Source organism: Lycium barbarum, chromosome 7, assembly GCF_019175385.1.
Source record: "Lycium barbarum isolate Lr01 chromosome 7, ASM1917538v2, whole genome shotgun sequence".
Lineage (NCBI taxonomy): Eukaryota > Viridiplantae > Streptophyta > Magnoliopsida > Solanales > Solanaceae > Lycium > Lycium barbarum.
This window is the reverse complement of record NC_083343.1, coordinates 128454245-128475597: the sequence shown is the minus strand read 5'-3', so window position 1 is coordinate 128475597 and position 21353 is coordinate 128454245. Positions and strand designations below refer to the sequence as shown.

Here is a 21353-nt window from a genome sequence, read left to right as displayed (position 1 = left end):
TGTCTCCGTTTTTATAAAGTACTAGTGTATATTTTAATTTATAAGATATATATAGTCATGAATATTTTACTCTATTTAAGAGAAAAAGTTAGTAGCAACACCAGAAAGATATTAAAGGATTTTGTTTTATATGAGCCTAATACATATGTGTCCCTTAAATTTGCACGAATTTTTTATTTAAACACTTAAATTTTATTATATTTTTGTTGAACGCCTAAGCTCAAACTAAAGTGTGTCTATCAGACACAATATGAAGATGCGGCAGAATGCATATCTCTCACTCCTTCTCAGCGCATGATCAACCTTCAAAATGTCTAATTTATTCTGGTTTTTGCTTTTTTTTTTTAATTCCTTTTCTACTTCTTCTAATTTTTCTCTCCTTTGGTGTACCTAACGTTAAATAGCTGTCAGACCTCTCCTTTGTAGTGAAAGATCCAAACCACCGTGAACAGCATTGACAATATTTTAGTAAATGTTTTCAAGTTTTAAATTTTTTGTAATAAAACGTGATTTCAGTTTCATAAATTTAAATCCTTGTTACAAATTTCACCAAAGAAAGAATTAAGAGAAGAAGAATGCTGAAATTATTCGTTTGCTTGATTGAAATAGAGCTTTTGACCGGTGGTCATGCTCAAAGTTAAGAATTTGAGGCATTAAAACTACTCGAAGGAGCTTTAGGTAATTTACTGCTAACAGGGGAAAGGAAAAAGTGGAGAAAGACTAGATTTAAGAGACAAGACAGGGTCTTCCAATTTTTAATTTTTCTTTTTTGGTGATGTGGCTTTTTCTTATTGGTTTTACTTGTCACGTTGGCAGAGAGTGATATAAGATTGCTTGGAGTTGCAAAATATATGTCTAAAAACACAATTTAGCTTGAGTTCGGGTGTTTAATATAAACAAGGTTAACTTCATGTGTTTCAATAAAAAATTTGGACAAGTTAAAGGGGTTGCATATGTACGAGGCCTTTTATATATTATAGATATTTGTATGGATGATGATAAGTGATTTAATGACTAAGGGGGCTGGAGTGGTAGGTGTGGCAGCGACCGACAATAGTAGTTGGCGGCGATGGTAGTTGCCAGTGATGTTTGTGATGGCAGAGTCAGTTGGTGATAGGTGTCAACGGTGGCGGTGGTTGACGATGATGGTGGTGATTGTGATGACAAAGGTGGTTAGTGGTTGTGTTTGTTGATAGAGTAATGGTGAAAATTATCACAAAAATTCTCTTAATGATATTAAGACTTTATTCAAGATCTTAATAAGTAAGATCTATTCACAACAAATAAGTGAATTACAGACGGCCTTCAGACCTCTATTAGGTACAAACAATTGAGGCCTGAGACAGTCTCAAAATTCGAACTCCTAATCTTTGATTAAGAATTAAAAGGTACCCGGGATCACTTTCTTTTTACGGTGGCTCAAATTTTTTAAAATCAGAAAGAGATTAAAGAACATTACAAAAAACTTGGGATTTGACAATTTATTTAAAGTTCAACTTTTTCCTTATCTCCTCTTTCTAATTTTTTTTTTCTCAAAATAAAAAAATAGTTTAAGATGAAATAAGCTGTCGAATAGTTAGAGTCGTAAATAAAAGACAAGCATGAAAATAAATAAATAAAAAAGTTGATAAATTCTACACCCAAAATTCAGTCAAAATTTGTTTGTACTCTATACAACAGATGATAAATGGGGGCACTGTAGCCCTTTTTAACTTAAAGAAAGCATAACGTATTTCAAATACTACTCTCTAGATTGATCTATCAACGTCTATTGCTATAAAAGAGAACATCAACTAATAAGCTACTAACTTAAGACAATTATGATACAATTTTCCAATATGACAATTAGGTTATTACCAATTTTCTAAATGGTAACATGAACTTCAACTTGCACAAACTCTAATTCAAGTAAATTTAACATTCAAAGTTCACACTTAGCTTTAACTTCCAAAAACTCTTTCTTAACTTCAAATATTTCTTTAACTTCGAGCAAATAGTATACAAACATTTACTTAGAATTCAATAAAAAGGAGTATCCATAGTTTCTAGATCATGAGGAGGATTAGTATTAATAAGTTGCAGTGCTGAAATTGCATTGAAAATTCTCCAAGTTCCATAAGCCATCCCAATTGATGTTTTCATTTGATGAAGATTGAGCATGGAGTAAATTAAATCACCTTGCTCCTGATCATCAGCTTTATTTGGGTACAAAATGTCCATTTCTTGGTTCCCTTTAGGCGCAGTTGGTACTCTATTCTCACTTTTATCGAGTAACGATACGATTCTGTTTCCCAACTTGTTCGGGATGGAGGCATAGTAGTTCTTCTTGTTGTTGAATGGCACGACACTAGTCGAATCAGTTTCGGTGTACGATTTCTGTTGTTGTTGTTATTGCTGCTGCTACTTTAATTGTTTTCTTTTTATATTGCGTTTGATTTTTTGAATTTGTCATTCGAGTGTTTGGTCTTTTTCTTGAAATGAGTTCTCCAATAGTTCTTGATCTCATTGTCAGTTCTCCCTCCCAAGTTTCTAGCTATAGTTGCCCACCTGTATTTATTTTCGTCAAGTTATTGTTGAAGATTATGCTTATGAAACATCAAAAACTTTCAAGAATGTCCAAAAACTTTCTTTTGAGAGAGGAAAAAAGAAAAGGAAAAAAAAGACCTGTTTCCCCATTTAGCATGGAGCTCTAGAATTATTTTTTCTTCATTTGGTGTAATTTGTCCCCTTTTTAGGTCTGGCCTCAAGTAATTCACCCATCTCAACCTACTACCTTTTGCATTCCTTTTCAATCCTGCAATATGAACCAAGTACCCAATACAAATATTCAGTGTATAACAATAACTACTCGTTAATACTATTATATAAGTTGAATATGTTATATGAATTTTCATTATTTATGTAACTCCATTTAGGCCCATCTCAATCAGAGGTAGATCCAAGAGGGTTTATTACGGGTACACGTGAATTTAATTCACTAAATATATGTAAATATTTGACTATAATCCAGTTATTATTATAGTATTAGCTTAAATTCGTAGTAGAAATCCATATAATTCAAATCTTGAATTTGCATCTAATTTTGATGTAATACGTGTAAGTATCAATGTGCCACTTGTATTTATTATTAAAAACAGAAAAAGACCCTTTTCTTGATGAAATATGTAGTAGTAGGATTTTTATTGTATGAAGTGATGAAAAATAAGTTGAAAACAGAAATAGTAACATATTATTTTGTAAGATCCCTTCACCTTTAGCCAGATATCTCATGTTCGAGTTCTAGATATGAATATTAGTGCTTTCACTTTTAATGAATCTTACGCGGGACACAAGTCTGAATTAATTGAGGTCAAATGTGTGTATTGGACTCTTGAAAACATAAAATATTGTGTAATATTTTTCTTTTTACCTGCAACATTAGCAACAGAACTCCATCTGCCTTCACCATGCAATTTTACATATTCAATGAGCAATTTATATTCTTCAGCAGTCCAAGGTCCCTTTCTCCATCCTTCTTTAGTCATTCCCCAACTGCAAATTTGTTCACTCATCACTCCCCAAGGCATAACAATTTTTTTTTATTTGTTAAAACCTAATTAAAGAGCTTAAATGTGACTAACATCTCATTAATATGAGAAGTATTCGTGACATAATCTGAAAAGTGGTTGTTGCATATTTATATTTGCAGTCCCCTCTCACTTCATTCCATCAGCCAAAAACTTTTATGTCCTTTCACACCATTACTGTCTAAACGGGACCAATTGATTAAGAAATACCCAAATTGCCCTCGTATATTTTGTTCTTTGTTTGCTAAAATGAAATAATTATGTGAGGTATTTCATGCATTACTCCTTTGGTGAAAATTAGATAAAGGACGTTAGGGAGTGTTTTGCCCCTCAAAGTGAGATTAATGGGCATGAATTCGGATTAGACAAGCCCTAATGTAGATATCGAATATCGGATAGGAAACCAAAAAAAAAAAGTAGTAAGAATTTACCCGGAAAAAAAAGTCTTATTACATGTGTAATATCACCAAGTTATCTAGCATGTCAATTTTTAATAAAACGAGTTTATTTTTCTGAACATAGTTATAATAGGGCAATTTCCAGGATTGCTCTTCGTTGGGGGTGGTCTTTTATTTTTAGCCCTTAAATTGGTGGTCTTTAATTTTTACGCCCAAATTCTGCCTCATTGACAGATTTGCAAAATTCTGTTTTGCAATATTTTTTTTAACTGAGCTAGAATTTGAACCCACAACTTCGGGGTATTAGGTGAATGGAGACCTCCAGTTTGAAGGACAAAAATTAAAGACCACCCCAGGCGAAGGTCAGTCCGCGCAAAAAATAAAAAAAAAGAAGTTATAATGTGAAAGCTGGAAACAAACTGAATTAACTACCAAAAGAGTCATTTCGGGTAATATTAAAAATAAGGGTCATTTCGGGTAAATAGTTTCTCCAAATAAACATAGACTGTTATTTTCCCTTAAATAAATGCTCACAAATATAAGTAACATAAAACAGCTTGTGAACCAAATAAGTAAACGTGCAATTTTGCAAATCACTGAAGCAGTTTTAGATTATTATTTTTTTGAATAAATAATAATTTCCTTAGCTATGTTGGAAAATAAGAATATATATATATATATATCAATTTTGTAACGGCGAGACCATAATTAGCATAATTTTAAATTGAGGGCAAAATCGACCATTTCACAAGTTACAAAAATAAGTTTGAACCTTTTTTCAAATAAAAATATATTAAATGTGCCTATCATGAGGATGGCAAATTTAGAGTCAATAATAACTGAAGGTTCTACAACATAAGGGTATTTTTGGGAACTAAAATGATTACCAAATGAGCCCATCCAAAAGACGAACAGTAAATTTCTTGGACAAATGGCCACGTATTATCCAAAACTTTAAAAAGTGACCTCTGGAAAAAACTTCTTCTTTTTGGAGATAAATAACTTAATATAATAAATTAAGTGGGTGGCTAATTCTTTAATCTTGAAAATATGTAAGCACTGAAATTTAGTCGAACTTAAATCCACTAATTAATTTGGATCACATTCTAAATTCGAGATGTATTGGTTCAAACAAATATTATGGATTAATATAATCGGATTAATTGCTTAGGTCCAATTGATATTGATTTAATTGAAAGACCAATTCAATTGGGCTAGCTAGTCTATCTTGTCGGACTTCACATGATGAGCCCACTCTATTAGCCCAAGGTTCATGTCACTTGTCAAATGATGTGGCGCGCCAAGTCAAGTCAAGGACCAATAAAATCATGTCACGTGTATAAGTGACGCAGCATGTCAAGTCAATAGAAGAACCAATCAAATGTCGCCAAGTGTTCAAATGACATGGTTCAACCAATCATATACAAACCCTAGCTCTCTCCTGCAACTATAAATAGGGGTCTTCACAAAGCCAAAGAAAGAAGAAAAAATATATACATAGAGAAGCTCTCAGCCGCAAGTCTTCCGCATACTAAGAATTCTTCGCTCTAAGTGGTGAGCCGCAAGTTTCCATACCTCTACGTTTGTGATTAAAGCTCGGCTCCGCATTCGTAGTGAAATATCAACAACAAGTGATTTGTCCAATCAAGAACAAGCAAAACCCCTTGATTGACGATCGTATCGTGAGGAGAAGAATTAGAAGATTACATCTTTTTATTTAAGATTTCATAAAGATTGTAACCCCCGCACAAATTCTTGAAATCAAATATTATTCTTTGTCGCTATTTTTCTTATCTTAATTATCATTTTCAGGAACGAAAGATTAGTCGTTACAATAATGTCATTTCATTCCGAGAAGAAAGAACCAGGTTGTGGATTTGGTTACTTAATTAAGGATAAAGGTGCACGCTAATCATCATCACGTGTTTATTAACTACAAAAATTAATTATTTGTTGGATGCCATTTTGGTATATTGGGGCAATGTGAAAACAATAACTTTTTGGCGGGTTTGTTTAATGGGCGGATTTAGGCCCAAATTATAGCGCACGTAAATTCATGATTTTATATATGTATTTTTTAAAATTAATCTAACAGTATATATGATCTGATGACATTCATGCTTTAAAAAAAAACTAAATAACACATTTGATTGATTGTTGAGTTATTCACCTAAAAAGAGATTAATTTCGACTTAGTATTTTTCTTCTACGTTTTTAATGATGCGCCCATATTTTAAAAATTCTAGAACCACCTCTAAACTTAAAACTAATGAAGCAAGCATGTGGAGTTCTAGTGTGATTAAAGGGTTTCTCTCTATTGCTACTAGGGCTACTTATCGGACGGATCGGACGGATAATTACGCTTAACGATTTGGCTATTCGGTTATCGACTTTTAAATGTACTAATCCGCTAGTTAGCAATTATTGGATGGTTACCGGACGGCGTATTGGTTGAATCTAAGAGACAATGAAAATTAGAATAATAACATGTAATCTATCTTCCACTGACAAAATTAAAATCACACCATCATATTCTTTTGCACTACTGTTGTTGTATATTTTCAGGCATGCTGTGAGTTTATTAATTTGAGTCACTGTGGCAAGAAAAAACATGAAATGTATACACTAAAGCTACAATCTTTTGATGAAGAAGAAGTAAAATTCCAACATAATAAAGCTTAAAACTTTAACAAATCTCTCACGAAATCGTCACAACCAACTCTAAGAAATAAGCTAAGTGAATAGAATAGAATATTGAATGGGGCTTTAGCTTTATGGTTTACAATATATTTTACATATCTAGAAGTAAAAATGTAAATATGATCATTTTGAACGGGTTAACGGTCTATCTGATAAGAAAATTGAGTAATTCGTCCCCACACCAATAAGCCATTAACTATAAATTTTTAATCTGTTCACCAACCGTTAATTCAATAATCCAATACCAATAAGCCACTAAAACAACTTTGCGATTGAGTTATCGATCATGGTTCGGTTTAGAACAACCCTAATTGCTACATCTTCCCCTTAATTCTCATTTATTCTCACCTGACGAAGATTTTGATCTTAATTATTCAAATCTCAATCATTAAATTTATTTATTTTTTAAATATAAATCTTAATTAATCATATATTAATTATTAAGTGTATTTTAATTATTAAGTGTATTTTTTATATACGTATTTGACAATCATTTAATAGATCCGAATAATTAAGATTTGTAACAAAGTCATCTTAATATCATTAAGATGTATATTTAAGAATTTTTACAAAAATGACAGGCTAATTAATTAGTTTTAAAAGAGGGATGTGTTTCTGCCTTACTTTGAGTCGACAGGCTAGTAAAGCGCTACTTCAAAAATGATCGTTAATGTCATTCATTCTCTCGCTGGCTCTACTACCGATGGATCATAATATGTTGTCTGCCTAATTGCCCATCATTATTAACTAAATAACTATCAATATCCACAACCATCATCCTCAACCACAATCACTGTCATCATCAATCACCACCATCAGTTGTCATCATCACTAGCTACAACCATAATCATCGCTACTACAACCATTACCACAATAAACACCAAAACTACTGATAACTGGTACTATACTAACCCCCATTAACTATTACTATCATACACCACAATCATCATCTGCCATCACCAATTACCACCAAAACCACTATTGTTAGTCATTACCGCCATTAACTATTACTTACGATCAACACACACCTACCACCTCTAGCATTATCACTACCAACTGCCATATAATTTTTTTTAAAATATTTGTTGATATAATATTAACTAAATCTAGTGTTTTATTTGAATTAATATTTATTAATTTTTGTATAAATATTAATTTTACATATTCAAATGTTGAGAAAACAATCAATCATAATTATTTAGTAATCAGATCTTTGTATAATATTTTAATATTTAAATTTGTGTTCAGATTCAGACATCTATGTCTAAATGCACATTTTAATATTTAGACGTGTATTCAAATTCAAACGTCTTAATCTTAATAAGTACGTATAATGCATTGGACTAGAGGAGAAAATGATCAAAACGATCCTTAATGTATTGAGGTTATTTTATTTTGGTCCTCCATATATTTTCCTTGATAAATATAGTCTTGGATATATGTCAAAAGGTCATACCTTTGGTCCGAAGTCCTAAATTCAACAAAACTTTCAAATGGAGTTATAAGAGTTGACATTTTCGGCGAGAAAATAATCAAATTGGTCTTTAATATATCAGAGTTGGACTTAGTCCTTAATATATATCGCGTAACTAAAATAGTGCTTGATATATACAAATTGATTATTTTAGTCATTTATATATATCACATAGTCGAAGTAGTCCTTAATGTATAAAAAAAGTGATAGCTTTAGTCCTTCATATATATCAATACCACATAATTGAAAGAGTCCTTAATATATGAAAAAAAAAAAAAAAGATCATTCTAGTTTTAAACCTTGAAAGTGATGGTGCAAATAAAAAAATCTATTAATTTTAACCAACAATTCACATGAGCAATATAAAAACATAGAAAATGGGAGTAAAATTTTCCCGTCATAAATGAAATCTTATATGATGAGAAGAAAGATCAACTTTTGCTGCCTTTAATGCAAATTCTTGTACCAATAATCAATGCATGTTTTTGCCTTTAAACTCATAACCCCGCCATGTCTTCTGCAAGAACAAAAACTATGTTATAAGGAAATTAAGAAAAATGCACGCTCCATTGTTGGCACACAGTGGTGGTGGGAGGAAAATGGCAGTTTTCGCTTTCCTTATGTGAGCGACTAGTTAAACTTAACAATTTTTCTAACTTGAACTGTTAATTTTAAGGTTTATGACTAAAATATCAATTTTTCATATATTAAAAACTATACTAGACGTATGATATACATGAAAGACTAAAATAATAACTTTTCTTTTCCTTAAGGACTATTTCAGTCACGTGGTACATATGAAGGACTAAAATAATTACTTTTTCTACACATTAAAGACTATTTCCAGTTACGTGGTATATATAAAAGACTAAAGCTATCATTTTTAGTGTATATATGAAGTACTCAAATAATCCAACCTCATAAAATCCTTGGTAGAGAGCACTCCTCCCGAATGAAGCCAACTCGACGCGAATACAAATATAGTTGGGCTGATGAGAACCCCCCCAGAACAAAAAAGAAAAAAAAAAGAGGAAGGACCATTTTGATGTCTTGTGCAAATCACGTGGATTTGTCAAATTACCTAAAAACCCTTCACCGGTGTGTATGAATACAAAATGCTTCTATGAATCAATAAACGTGAAACATAGCTCCATAAAAACCGAAAATGGAAGTAATAGGGAATCTAAATCCCTATGGCAATTAATTTAGTTCATACATTTGCAAGTTGAAATTTGGAAATTGATTTACAGATAAGGATGAAGGAGACTGGATGCTACATCAGAGTTCAATTGACGTTGCAGTAGCTGTGGAAACAACCTTAATAGACCTCTAAAGATAAGGCTCTTAAATATGTGAATTTTAAGTCAATCAAATACTATATTGTTTTATTAGCTAGTCCAGCGTTGTCTAGTTTTCAGTATTACTACTACTACTACTACTCGCCTACTATTTTATTCTTTGATTTTAGTATTATCTAACATCCATGTTCCAATTTATGCGACACCATTTGATTTGACATGAAGTTTAAAAAAGTTTTTTTAAAAAAAATTTGTGATCCAACACATAACTTAGTTATCTGTATGACTGTAAATCATCTCATAAAATCAAATCGTTTCTGAATATAAAAAAGTGACATTCTTTTTTAAATAGACTAAAAAAGAAAATGTGTCACATAAATTAGAACAGAGGAAATATTAGCTTACTTTGCTTTGATTATCGTATTATTTGTTGTTGGTACTGTTCTTTCTCTATTATTTTCAACATGATGACTTATTCACTACTGTACTGCTTTACTTGATCCCTGGGCCTATCGTAGATAGTCTCTCTACACCACCCTCCCTGGGTATACTTGTTAGATTACAATGGGTATGTTGTTGTTAGTTGCAAATGTATTTTCTTAACCTTTTCACTGTAAATAGATTTTGATTTGACAAAAAGGGGAAAAGCTAGAACTGTGACTCATTTTTTTTTTTTTTGAGTCTTTACGACGGTGTAAGTAATGAATCACCAAACATATGCTAGGCATTCTCCTTTGATATTGCTATAAAGACTAAGGGGGGGCTTATTTAGTCAGATTCATCCATGAGAAAAGAGCTGCCATTCTAAATGAAAGCCCAAAATACATGTTTAACTCAAATCTCACAAGTGGTTTACAGTCATAGACTCCTAGAGAACGTTTTTGAGGTAATTTGGTGGAGTATCTACTAACAGATATCTTGAGGTCAGTCTTTTGTTCTTTCTTTCTGCTTTTTGTGTTTCTTCTAAATTGTTACAAAAATTTTGTTCAGTTTTTCTTCAATTTCTAGGCAATATCTCAGATGTGGCAACAAATTTATATCATTTTGCAATTAAATTCATATTTATTGGGCTTAATTAATTAACTCAATTATATTAGTCCATAATTTATTTATTTGGACTAACATATGCTGAATATAATCCGAATTTCTTGTGAATTTAAATTTAATAAAATTTCGTTATCCCATAAAGACTAGGAATAGTGGAAAAGGTAAAGTCTTTACTCGTTTTTAAGGACCAGAACAACTAAATTATGTGAGCTATCAATCAAATGTAACTCTAACTTAACTTGCCTAAGTTTTAACTTTTTAGTTTTTGATGTAGTAGTGGTAAATTTGACACTCCAAAGTTGATTTTAAGTATTAATGTTGTACATTTTGTCACAACAAAGTAAGATGTTAGTGTGTTAAGTAGGAAAATAAGAACTGTGAGGTCGGTCATTGCCATTTCAGGTTCAACTCACTAACAAGGGAAAAAACAGAAGGAAACAGAAGAAGGAAACAAAAGAAAGAAAGAGGACACAAAAATTGCAAGAAATTTCAAAGAAGTTGGACACCTCTGAACAATGATCCCGCATGTGAACTTTATTAGAGTTTGGACCCATTCACAATAAAATCTTTTAAGTAGTAAAAATATAATGATTTTAGTTTTCTCTTCGCCTTTTTGGTCAAGGGCCAAATTAAGTCTTCTTGCCTGCTTTAGTGCTCTTAATTTCTAACCTAACTTGAACTTCTTAGATTTATATGTAATACTAGTAAAGTTGACAGTCCTAATATGGGTTTTAAGTATTTATTTTGTCACAGCTCACAACAAGGTAAGACGTTAGCGTTTAAAGTAGGAAAATAAGAACAGTGAGGTTCGTCCATGTCGTTTCATCCTGAAATAAGGGACGGCAAACGGTGCGGTTGCGGGGTAAACCCCTATAAGTCCGCTAAGACTCCAGCTTGCCTACCTCGCTTAAATGCTGTTTTTCATCATTTTGTTAGTTCTAAAATATTCATGTTCAATTCACTGTCAAGGGAAAAAAAAAACAGAAGGAAACAAAAGAAAGAAAGTGGATAGTAATGTTGCTGAAAAATTCTAAGAAGTTGGACCCATTGAACAATCCTGCATGTGAACTTAAGAAGTTGAACCCCATTGAACAATCCTACATGTGAACTTCGTTAGAAGTTGTACCCATTCGCAATAATGTTGCGAAGACAATAGCCATAAGGCAATACAAATATTACAATAAAATCTTTTAAGCAGTAAAAATATAATGACATTAGCTTTTTCTTCGCTTTTTTGGTCAAGGACCAAGTTAAGTCTTCTTGCTTGTTCAATACTCTTTAATTTCTCACAATAATGAAGAAGGTAGGGTACAATTGTATGACTTTGAAGATGATAAGAAGTTCCCAATAGCCAACTTTTTTTTTTGCAACAATGTTTATACACATAATATACAACATTATGCACTTATTGTAGATAATGTGTAAAAGGATCATTTCGGGTAAATATTTTCTCCAAATAAACACAGAGTGTTAGTTTCCCTTAAATAAATGCTCACGAATATAAATAACATAATAACAGCTTGTGAACCAAATAAGTAAAGATGCAATTTTGCATAATTTCTCAAATCACAGAGGCAATTTTTTTTTTTGATAAATAATAGTTTCGTTAGCTGAGTTGGCAAATAAGAGCAAAATATGTCAGTTTTGTAACGGCAAGACCATAATTACCATAATTTTAAATTGAGAACAAAAATAGACCATTTCGCAAATTACAAAAGCAAGATTGAATATTTTTTCAAATAAAAATATATTAAGTGAGCTTATCAAGAGGATGGCAAATTTGGAGTCGATAACAATTGAAGGTTCTACAAGCATAAGGGTATTTTTGGGAACTAAAATGATTACCAAATGAGCCCATCCAATAGAGGAACAGTAAATTTCATGGACAAAAGGCCACGTATACAACTACTTTAAAAAATGACCTCTAGAAAGAACTACTCTTACTATTCTTTTTGGAGATAAAGAAGTTAATATATATAAATTAATTGGGCGGTGTTGTGAACCGAAAGTTCCCACATCGCTCGCACACGGGATTGTGTGCGTGCTTATAAGCAGGGCCTGAAGCCTTTACTTGTAGACGCGTTTTAAAAGCCGTGAGGGGCTGCGGCTCCAAAGCGGACAATATCTACAAGCTGTTTATAACACGTTATCAGCACGATGCTCGCGATGGGAGGGTGTGTTGTGAACTGGAAGTTCCCACATCTCTCGCACACGGGATTGTGTGCGTGCTTATAAGCAGGGCCTGAAGCCTTTACTTGTAGACGCGTTTTAAAAGCCGTGAGGGGTCGCGGCTCCAAAACGGACAATATCTACAAGCTGTTTATAACAGGCGGCTAATTCTTTAATCTTTAAAAAAATGACATTTTTTTTACTACTATTAAGAAGCACCGGTTGGTGCTCCTTTTTCATTTTTTTTGCGTGTATTGCCCTTCTTTTGGGGTGGTCTTTAAATTTTGCCCTTCAAATTTGTGGTCTTTAAATTTTGCCCCTCATATTTGTGGTCTTTAAGTTTTGTTCTTTGCTTGAAAAGGTGGGCGAATACATGAAGTTCTGGGTTCGAACCCCAGCTCAGGCATAAAATAAAAAAATAATTTTGCAAGGTAGGACTGAGGGAGTGTATGCCGGATCCAGCATACAATCTTTAAGGAAAACCTAAAGTTATGCCGGATCCGGCGTAACTAAAAGTTTGCCCCATAAGACAGAATTTTTCCTAAGACATAGTTTAATGGGGCAGAATTTTAGTTAAGGCATAACAAAATTATGCCCCATAAGGCAAGAACTTTTCTTAACGCATAGACTTTGTCTTATAAGGCAAAGTTAAGTTATGCCTTAAAGAAAAGTTTCGCCTTATGGGCATACTTTTAGTTATGTCTTTGGGGCACACTTTTTAGTTAAGGCATAACTAAAAGTTTACCTTTAAAAGTTAATATATATATGTGCTTCAAGGCAAAGTCTGCCCCCTCCGGCAAACTTCTGTTAAACACAACTAAAAGTCTGGCAGACTTTTAGTTAAACACAACTAAAAGTGTGCCTTCAACTAAAAGTCTGCCGGATGGGGCATAGCAAAATTTAAACTTTGCCTTATAAGGCAAACTGTTAGTTATGCCTTAAGGAAAATTTACGCCTTATGGGGCATACTTTTAGTTATGTTTAATGGGGCACACTTTTAGTTAAGGCATTACTAAAAGTTTACCTTGAAAAGTTAAAAAAAATACATATATATATATATGCTTCAAGGCAAAGTCTGCTCCAACCGGCAGGCTTTTAGTTAAACATGACTAAAAGTTTGCCGGAGGGGGCATAGCGAAATTTAAACTCTGCTTTGCAATTTTTTTTTAAAAGTTTTAACTGAGCGGGGGTTCGAACCCGAAACTTATGGGTTTTAGCTAAAGGGCAAAATTTAAAGACTACAAATATGAGGGGCAAAAATTTAAATACCACCCCAAAAAAAGGGCAATTCGCCTCCTTTTTCGACGTCCGTTGTGGACCCCCCATAAAAAAAATTTGGTCCCCATATTAAACAGGCCCTAAAAAAAATTGTAAAAAAAAAATTGTGAGTCCCATATATATTAAACAACAACTAACATTAAAAAGATTATGGGCCCCATATTAAATAACATACATTATTAAAAAGAAAAGTGAAACCCACCACATCCTAACTCACGGGAAAAAAAGTGGACATCATATTAACAAAATCAAGCAATATTGAAAAAAAAAAGTGAATCCCATATTTTAAAAAAAATAATGTTTTAAAAAAAATATGGGCCCCATATTAAATACGATGCATATTCGTAGCAAACACTAATATAATCAAGTTTTAAATACGGAGCACAAACTATAATGTTATATTAATCGTGTTTTGAACATAGTATCCCATATTGACAAAATCAAGCAATAAAAAAATTATGAGCCCCTTATTAAACAACATCCAGTATTAAAAAAAAAAAAAGTGGAATCCACTACATCCAAACTCACGAGAAAAAAAAGTGAACCCCATATTAACAAAATCAAGCAATATTAAAAAAAAAAATCCCATATTTTAAAAAACAAACAATGTTAAAAAAAATGTGGGCCCCATATTAAACACGATGCGTATTCGTAGCAAACACTAATATAATAAAGTTTTAAATATGGAGTACAAACTACAATGTTATATTAATCGTATTTTGAACATAGTATCCCATATTGACAAAATCAAACAATATATGTATAAAAAAAAAGTGCAGACTTTGTATTCTTAGCAAACACTAATATAATAAAGTTTTAGATACGGAACACAAATTACAATGTTATATCAACCGTGTTTTGAACATAGTATATATATATAAAAAAATTGGCCTCATATTAAACAGGACCATAAAAAAAATGTGGGCCCTGTATATATTGACCCCATACTAAACAACATCAAGCAATATATATATATATAAAAAAAAAAAGTGAAACCCACCATCTCCAAACTCACGGTAAAAAAAGTGGACCCCATATTAACAAAATCTAGGAATATCAAAAACAAAAAAAGTGAACCCCATATTAAAAAAATGATGTTAAAAAAGACTTTGTATTCGTAGTAAACACTAATATAATACAGTTTTAGATACGGAGTACAAACTACAATGTTATATTAATCGTGTTTTGAACATAGTATATATATATATATATATATATAATGCAAATTAATAATGTAAAAAAAAAGTGCTCCCCATATTAAAAAATCAAATAATATTCATGTAATTTCCAAAGTATCTCATTAAGTCAATAATGGTGTATTCATTACCGCGTGCGTATCAATCCATTAGTGGGAGCAAATGAAATTATTGTACAGTAACATACTTAAAATACTTATATATTAAAATAAAATAGAATTTAATTACTTTTTCATTTTTTCCTTACTCTAATAAATGTGAAAATAATTGTGGGCCCCATATTAAATACCATGCGTATTCTTAGCAAACACTAATATAATAAAGTTTTAGATACGGAGAACAAATTACAATGTTATATCAACCATGTTTTGAACATATATATATATATATATATATATATATATATATATATATATATATATATATATTATACATAAAAATAATGCAAACTAATAATGTCCAAAAGGGTGGACCCCATACTAAACGACACCAAGCAATATAAAAAATAAAAATAAAAAAAGAAGAAACTATATAAAGCATGGGTTTAGACCCCTGCTTCATCGTCCATTGTCCCTTAAAAAAAAGGGTGGGCCCCAAACTAAATAACACCAAGTAATAAAAAAAGGAAGAAAAAAAGTGGAACTCACCACATCCAAACTCACGGGAAAAAAAAAAGTTAACCCCATATTAACAGAATCAAGCAATATTAAAAAAAAATGTGAATCCCATATTAATAAAACAAACAATGTTAAAAAACAAATGCTTAGAAAATCAAACAATTAAATCAATAATGATGAACTCTTTAGAATAAGGAAAAAATCAATTTCTACTTTGTTTTGTTTTAAACATGTAAAATTAATTTAATAATATGAATTAGAATTATCTAAATCAAAATTTGATAAAAAATAATAAATATTTTACACCGTTAAATTAATCAAATTAAAATTGAAAGTATCAACTGATACTTAAATATTGCTTTTGTTTTATCTCAAAGAGAGGAAAACAGTTTCTTTTTAAACAAGTCTTCTCTTTTAAAAAGTATTAATAAATTTTCATAGCAAACACGAATAAAATAAAGTTTCAAGATACGGAGCACAAACTAAAATGTTATATTAATCATATTTTGAACATAGTATATATATATATATATTGTTGGGCCCGTGCGCAGCACGGGCATAGGTCATCGAGTACTTTATATAAACATGAGTTCCGCCATGGTTTCGTCGTCCACTATGGCAGTTTTGCAAATTTACCTTCATTTAAGGGCAAATTTGTAATTATGTCTGAATAGCAAATTCTAGAAGCATCGTTATTTTGCTCATAATGTACCATCTATCTTAATTCTTACATGAATAAACAAATTTTTTATATTATAATTTGTTCGTGAATCAAATACTCTTAATTATTATACATTAAAGAGCCCACTCATTATAAACATGAACTATTCACGACTATAAAATATATATTAATTTATAAGGTATTTTACGTAATTTTAACTTTGTAATAGACAATTAAAGAAAGAGTAGGTAAAAGTATGTGTTTATTGCAATTCAAACCACAAGTAAACCTATTATCTAGATGCAATTTTGCACGAAGTTTTTTTTTTTTTTTGAAAAAAAAATTTGCATGTGAATAAAATAGGCAAAAAATCATTTCTAAATGTGTAATACAATATTAAAAATAGCAAGATGTCACGTGTAAGTATAATAGGAGACGAACGTTTTCTCCCATTCAATGTTAAAATTTAAACAAGAACAAATATTAAACTTCTAATGTAATAGCTTGTGAATACCTAAACAAAATTAAAAACTAAATGTTGGGTGCACGGGCCTTACATATCTAGTCTAATAAGAAAGAAACAGGTGTTGGATTTGGTCACTTAATTGAAGATAAAGATGCACGACAATCATCATCACGTGTTTATTAACTACAATTAATTATTTGTTGGATGCCATTTTGGGTATATTAGGGCAATGTGAAAACAATTACTTTTTTGGGGGTTTGTTAAAACCAAGGAGAGAAAAGGTTAATTTTGCCATTTTGGGTATATTAGGGCAATGTGAAAACAATTACTTTTTTGGGGGTTTGTTAAAACCAAGGAGAGAAAAGGTTAATTTTTATTACCTTTAATGCAAACTCTTGTATCAATAATTAATATATGTTTTTTGTCTTTAAAATCATAATTTAAATGTGTCTCTTGGTGTAAAAACGATAATTATATTATAAGGAAAGCAAAAAAAATATACAATCCTAAATAAAAATATGTAATTTAACTAAATTATTTTTAATTAATTAGGTATTGAGATTTAATTACATAAAACTTAAACTTAAAAATATAAGATAAATTATTTCTTGATAAGTGAACACTCTTTTTAATTCAAGAAAGAAAATTAAATGAACACTTTTTTGATCCGTAGGAGTAATTATTACTGTATTAAAGGTTAAAGGCAAAGGATAAATCCGACCCATTTCTCTTTAATTAATTATTATTTTCCCTATGGTTATCACTTCAAAAGGGAAATCTTTCATTCGTTTTTTTCACTTTACTAATTTGCATTCCTGTTTCATTTGTGTTCTTCCCTCTTTTAATTTCTCACTAAGATAGTGAAAAAGGCTAGTGTACGAACAATTTATTGAACAAAAGGAAGATTTTTTATAAAAAGAAATGATGTGAGTCCATGTGATGTAGCCATTTGCTGGGTCAATTTCCCCAACACGGAGAAAAAAAAAATCAACGATGAAGGGATGAATTTGGGGCCAAAGTAAGTAAGCTTTCTTTTTCTTTGTGTTTGTTAATGGGACCTTTCTAAGAAGTTTTAACCTAATTGAGCAAATGGTGCTTCTTGGAAATTTCATAAAGTAGGACCCCTTTGAACAATAATGCATATTGCAGATACAATATGAAAAATATAACTACAAATATGTAATGCTCAGAAGAAGACGTACCTGAAATTGACTTAATATGTGAAAGCAACTTAGATATTATTAACAATGACTAAATTAGAGTATGTCCACCATCAACATGCTTAATGACAAGTCTAACAACTTTAAACAAAATGAGTGATTTCTCAAAAATGTTTCAATGTCTAAAATATAGTATTGTAGTAGTACTTAGATATTGTATTTATAGAACTCTCTATTTACAGTCTAGTGCCAACATATACTAAAGTATTTATGTAACATGTATTAAGTACCATTTAACCTCCAGATGTAAAATATTTTCTTAACTACAACAACTTTCTAAATTGTTGTGATTTAGACACAAGTTGTATCTCACTCTCAAATCAATATTTTAACTGCAATTAAAAGTATTATTAATTCTAATAGAGAATTTATTTTGATTCCCTTTCCATTTGTTTTTCGTCGTCTTTTCCAACTTTGTTTTTTTCTTACTTTTTGACCAAGTCAGGTCTACTCCCCTGTTTCACATTAATTTCTCACAATAATGAAGAAGGTAGGGTTGGGTTCACTTTTATGATAAATAGGAAGATGATTGGAAGTTTCTCCATGGACAAAATTACATGGCTGAGAATTAATTTGCCAGTTAAGCTTCAAATATTGCTCTTTATTAAGCACCACAACAACTATATTATATGAGTTTTCTCACCACATATCCAAAGCTGAGAACTTCCTTTTAAGCTTTAGCAATATTCTTCAACAATGTCTCACGCTTCTTCTTCCAAAGTTTGCAAGTATGACGTCTTTTTGAGTTTTAGAGGGAAAGATACACGTAGAACCTTTGTGAGTCATCTCTATAATGCTCTAAAACAGAGAGGAATCCACACTTTCAAAGACGATGAGCGGTTGGAAACCGGAAAAATAATTTCTGATGAACTTTTAAAAGCCATAGAAGAGGCCAAATTCGCGGTCGTGATATTTTCAAAAAGCTATGCATCCTCAAGATGGTGCTTAGAGGAGCTTGCACACATCATAAAGTGCAAAAGTGAATTGGAGCTTGTGATTCCAGTCTTCTATGATGTCAGTCCATCAGATGTGCGCCATCAAAATCCCCCTTTCGCTAAATCATTTTCCAAGCACGAGAAAAAATACAAAGATGATTTGGAGAAGGTTCAAAGATGGAGGGATGCATTTGCGAAGGCAGGGGAAATAAAAGGATTTCATTATTTACCAAATTTCGAGTAAGCTTTCTCGCTTTTTTTCTAGTTTCTCGTTATCAAAAGGAAAAAGACCAAATTTTTAGCTACAACCTCACACAATTATCATCTATACTCTTAACGAAAAAAGGAACAAAGATCTAGGTAAACAGAGACGTGTATATGGTAGTCAGTTTACTTGTAATTATAATTTACATTTATGGACAGACCTTAAGTATGTGCTTGTTTGACGATGTTATTAGATTTAAAAATATAAAAAATGTTATAATTCATAATAGTTGATTTAAACTACCTTGTAACACCGGTAAAAAAAAGACATACAGTCTATATGCATATGCTTAATTTAATTAAATAGTGTAATAAATTAATGGACATACCTTGAGCATGTGCCTGTTTAATGATTTAATGGTGGTACTAGGAAAGTAATGTTATGAGGGAGACAATAAACTCTTGTTGATCATCAAGTGTATAGGCAGGGGAACCCTTTTACTTCTCATGTGAAAAATGGAGCAGTCATCCTTTGTTCAGATGTCTAGATTTTCTTAAACTACCTTGTAGCATTTGTTTTAATTCATGATTAATTTCTACTTGATTTACACATGCAGCGACTCTTTCATTCATTGTAATTTGTAGGGATGAGGTCGATTGCATTAAGAAGGTAGTCGATGACATATTTCCGAAGTTGCTTCAAGTTAATCCACCCTTTCCGGAAAGCTTAGTTGGTATGAAAGATCAGGTTGAGAAAGTAATATCATTACTAGACATGAAATCAAATGACAATGTTCGGTTTGTTGGGATTTGCGGAATGGGCGGTATAGGGAAAACTAAAATTGCAACGGTTATCTTTGAGAAATACCGTAGTGAATTTGAAGGTGCTTGTTTTCTTGATGTTGGAGAAGGACTGAGGGATAACGGAATACGATGGTTGCAACATGCCCTCATGTATGAACTCTTCAATGAAGACTTGAATGTGACAAGCAGCTATAAGGGAAAGAATTTGATAAGGATGTTTCACAAGAAGAAGGTTTTTATCGTTCTTGACAATGTAAATCGCAAAGAAGAACTAGAAGCTTTAGTTGGAGGGCGAGAGTGGTTTGGTGAAGGTAGTAGAATCTTGATTACAACAAGATATCAACGCTTGTTAGTCACTCATATGGATGAGGGGTATGAAGTCCAGCTGTTACCTAAGCATGAAGCTGTTGAACTGTTTCGTAGACATGCTTTCAGAAGTGAATCTCCAAAGGAAGGTTTTCGGGGGCTTTCTAGCCAAGTGGTGGAGTATGCTGATGGGCTGCCTTTAGCTCTTGAAGTTTTGGGTTCTTCGTTGTATCAACGAGACGAAGAAGAATGGAGAAGGATAATTGCTAGACTGAAGAAAATCCCTGACAAGGATATTCTAGGAAAACTTAGGATTAGTTTTGATGGACTAGATAAAGAGGAGAAGAGAATATTTCTGGATATTGCATGCTTGTACAGTGATGATTCAATAGATTATGTAAAACGAGTATTTGAGAGTTGTGATATCAACTTGCAAGGAATAAAAAACCTTGTTGAAAAATCTCTATTATCCATCAATAGATATAGAAGTCTGATGCATAACACGATAAGAGAAATGGGTCAAAATATTGCAAGGGAAGAGTACACTAACAGCAGAATATGGCTCCCCGAGGACGTTCGTGACCTTTTTGAAGGAAAGTTGGTAAGCAATATTTTGACGTAATTAATATAAAATTTCTTAAGCTCTTAAAATATTGGTTGTTCTGTCAAGATTTTCCCACACTTTTTATTCCTTAACAAATAAAGATATGTTTCATTCTTTATAGGAAGCAGAAAAAGTTGAAGGCATGCGAAGCTTAGAGACACACTATTTCAAAGATGAGGCATTCAAGAAGATGCAAAGGCTGCAGGTGCTCAAAATTGATGATATTAATTATGGTCATGTGAATGGTAGCACTATCACTTATCTCCCCACTAGCTTGCGGTGGGTTGATTGGAAATGCTATCCTTCAAGTTCGTTGCCGGAGTATTTTGAACCATTACATCTCGTTGGGCTTTCTTTACTTGGTAGTAAGCTTGTCAAACTTTTTTGGCCAACATCGAAGGTATGGTTGT

General features: G+C 31.8%; 2 protein-coding genes across 23 annotated transcripts in view; one reads left to right on the top strand and one right to left on the bottom strand.

The window, feature by feature from the left end:
- Positions 1-396: 396 nt before the first annotated feature.
- LOC132601936 (transcription factor MYB48-like) lies at positions 397-3551 on the bottom strand. Its single transcript, XM_060314984.1, has 4 exons — positions 3410-3551; positions 2665-2794; positions 2460-2547; positions 397-438 (listed from the first exon to the last, which is right to left on the bottom strand). The coding sequence occupies exons 1-4, from the start codon at positions 3549-3551 to the stop codon at positions 397-399; spliced, it is 402 nt and encodes a 133-aa protein (XP_060170967.1).
- Positions 3552-18632: 15081 nt separating this feature from the next.
- The window catches only part of LOC132604339 (TMV resistance protein N-like), a 76909-nt gene continuing 74188 nt past the window's right edge, over positions 18633-21353 (top strand). For all 22 annotated transcript variants that reach the window (XM_060317818.1, XM_060317813.1, XM_060317814.1 and 19 more), the window contains exons 1-3: positions 18633-19265; positions 19875-20940; positions 21065-21343. In XM_060317818.1, coding sequence (XP_060173801.1) covers positions 18787-19265; positions 19875-20940; positions 21065-21343 — 1824 coding nt within the window. In that variant the 5' untranslated portion in view covers positions 18633-18786. The remainder of the gene's footprint in view (positions 19266-19874; positions 20941-21064; positions 21344-21353) is intronic.

Excerpts from the sequence above, each read along its gene's own strand:
- LOC132601936 (XM_060314984.1), bottom strand. The coding sequence starts at position 3,551 with ATGAGTGAACAAATTTGCAGTTGGGGAATGACTAAAGAAGGATGGAGA. Across the intron at positions 2,548-2,664 it reads CATGCTAAATGGGGAAACAG|GTGGGCAACTATAGCTAGAA; the intron begins GTCTTTTTTTTC and ends AAATAAATACAG. Across the intron at positions 439-2,459 it reads ATTTCAAGAAAAAGACCAAA|TTGGATCTTTCACTACAAAG; the intron begins CACTCGAATGAC and ends GTTCACGGTGGT.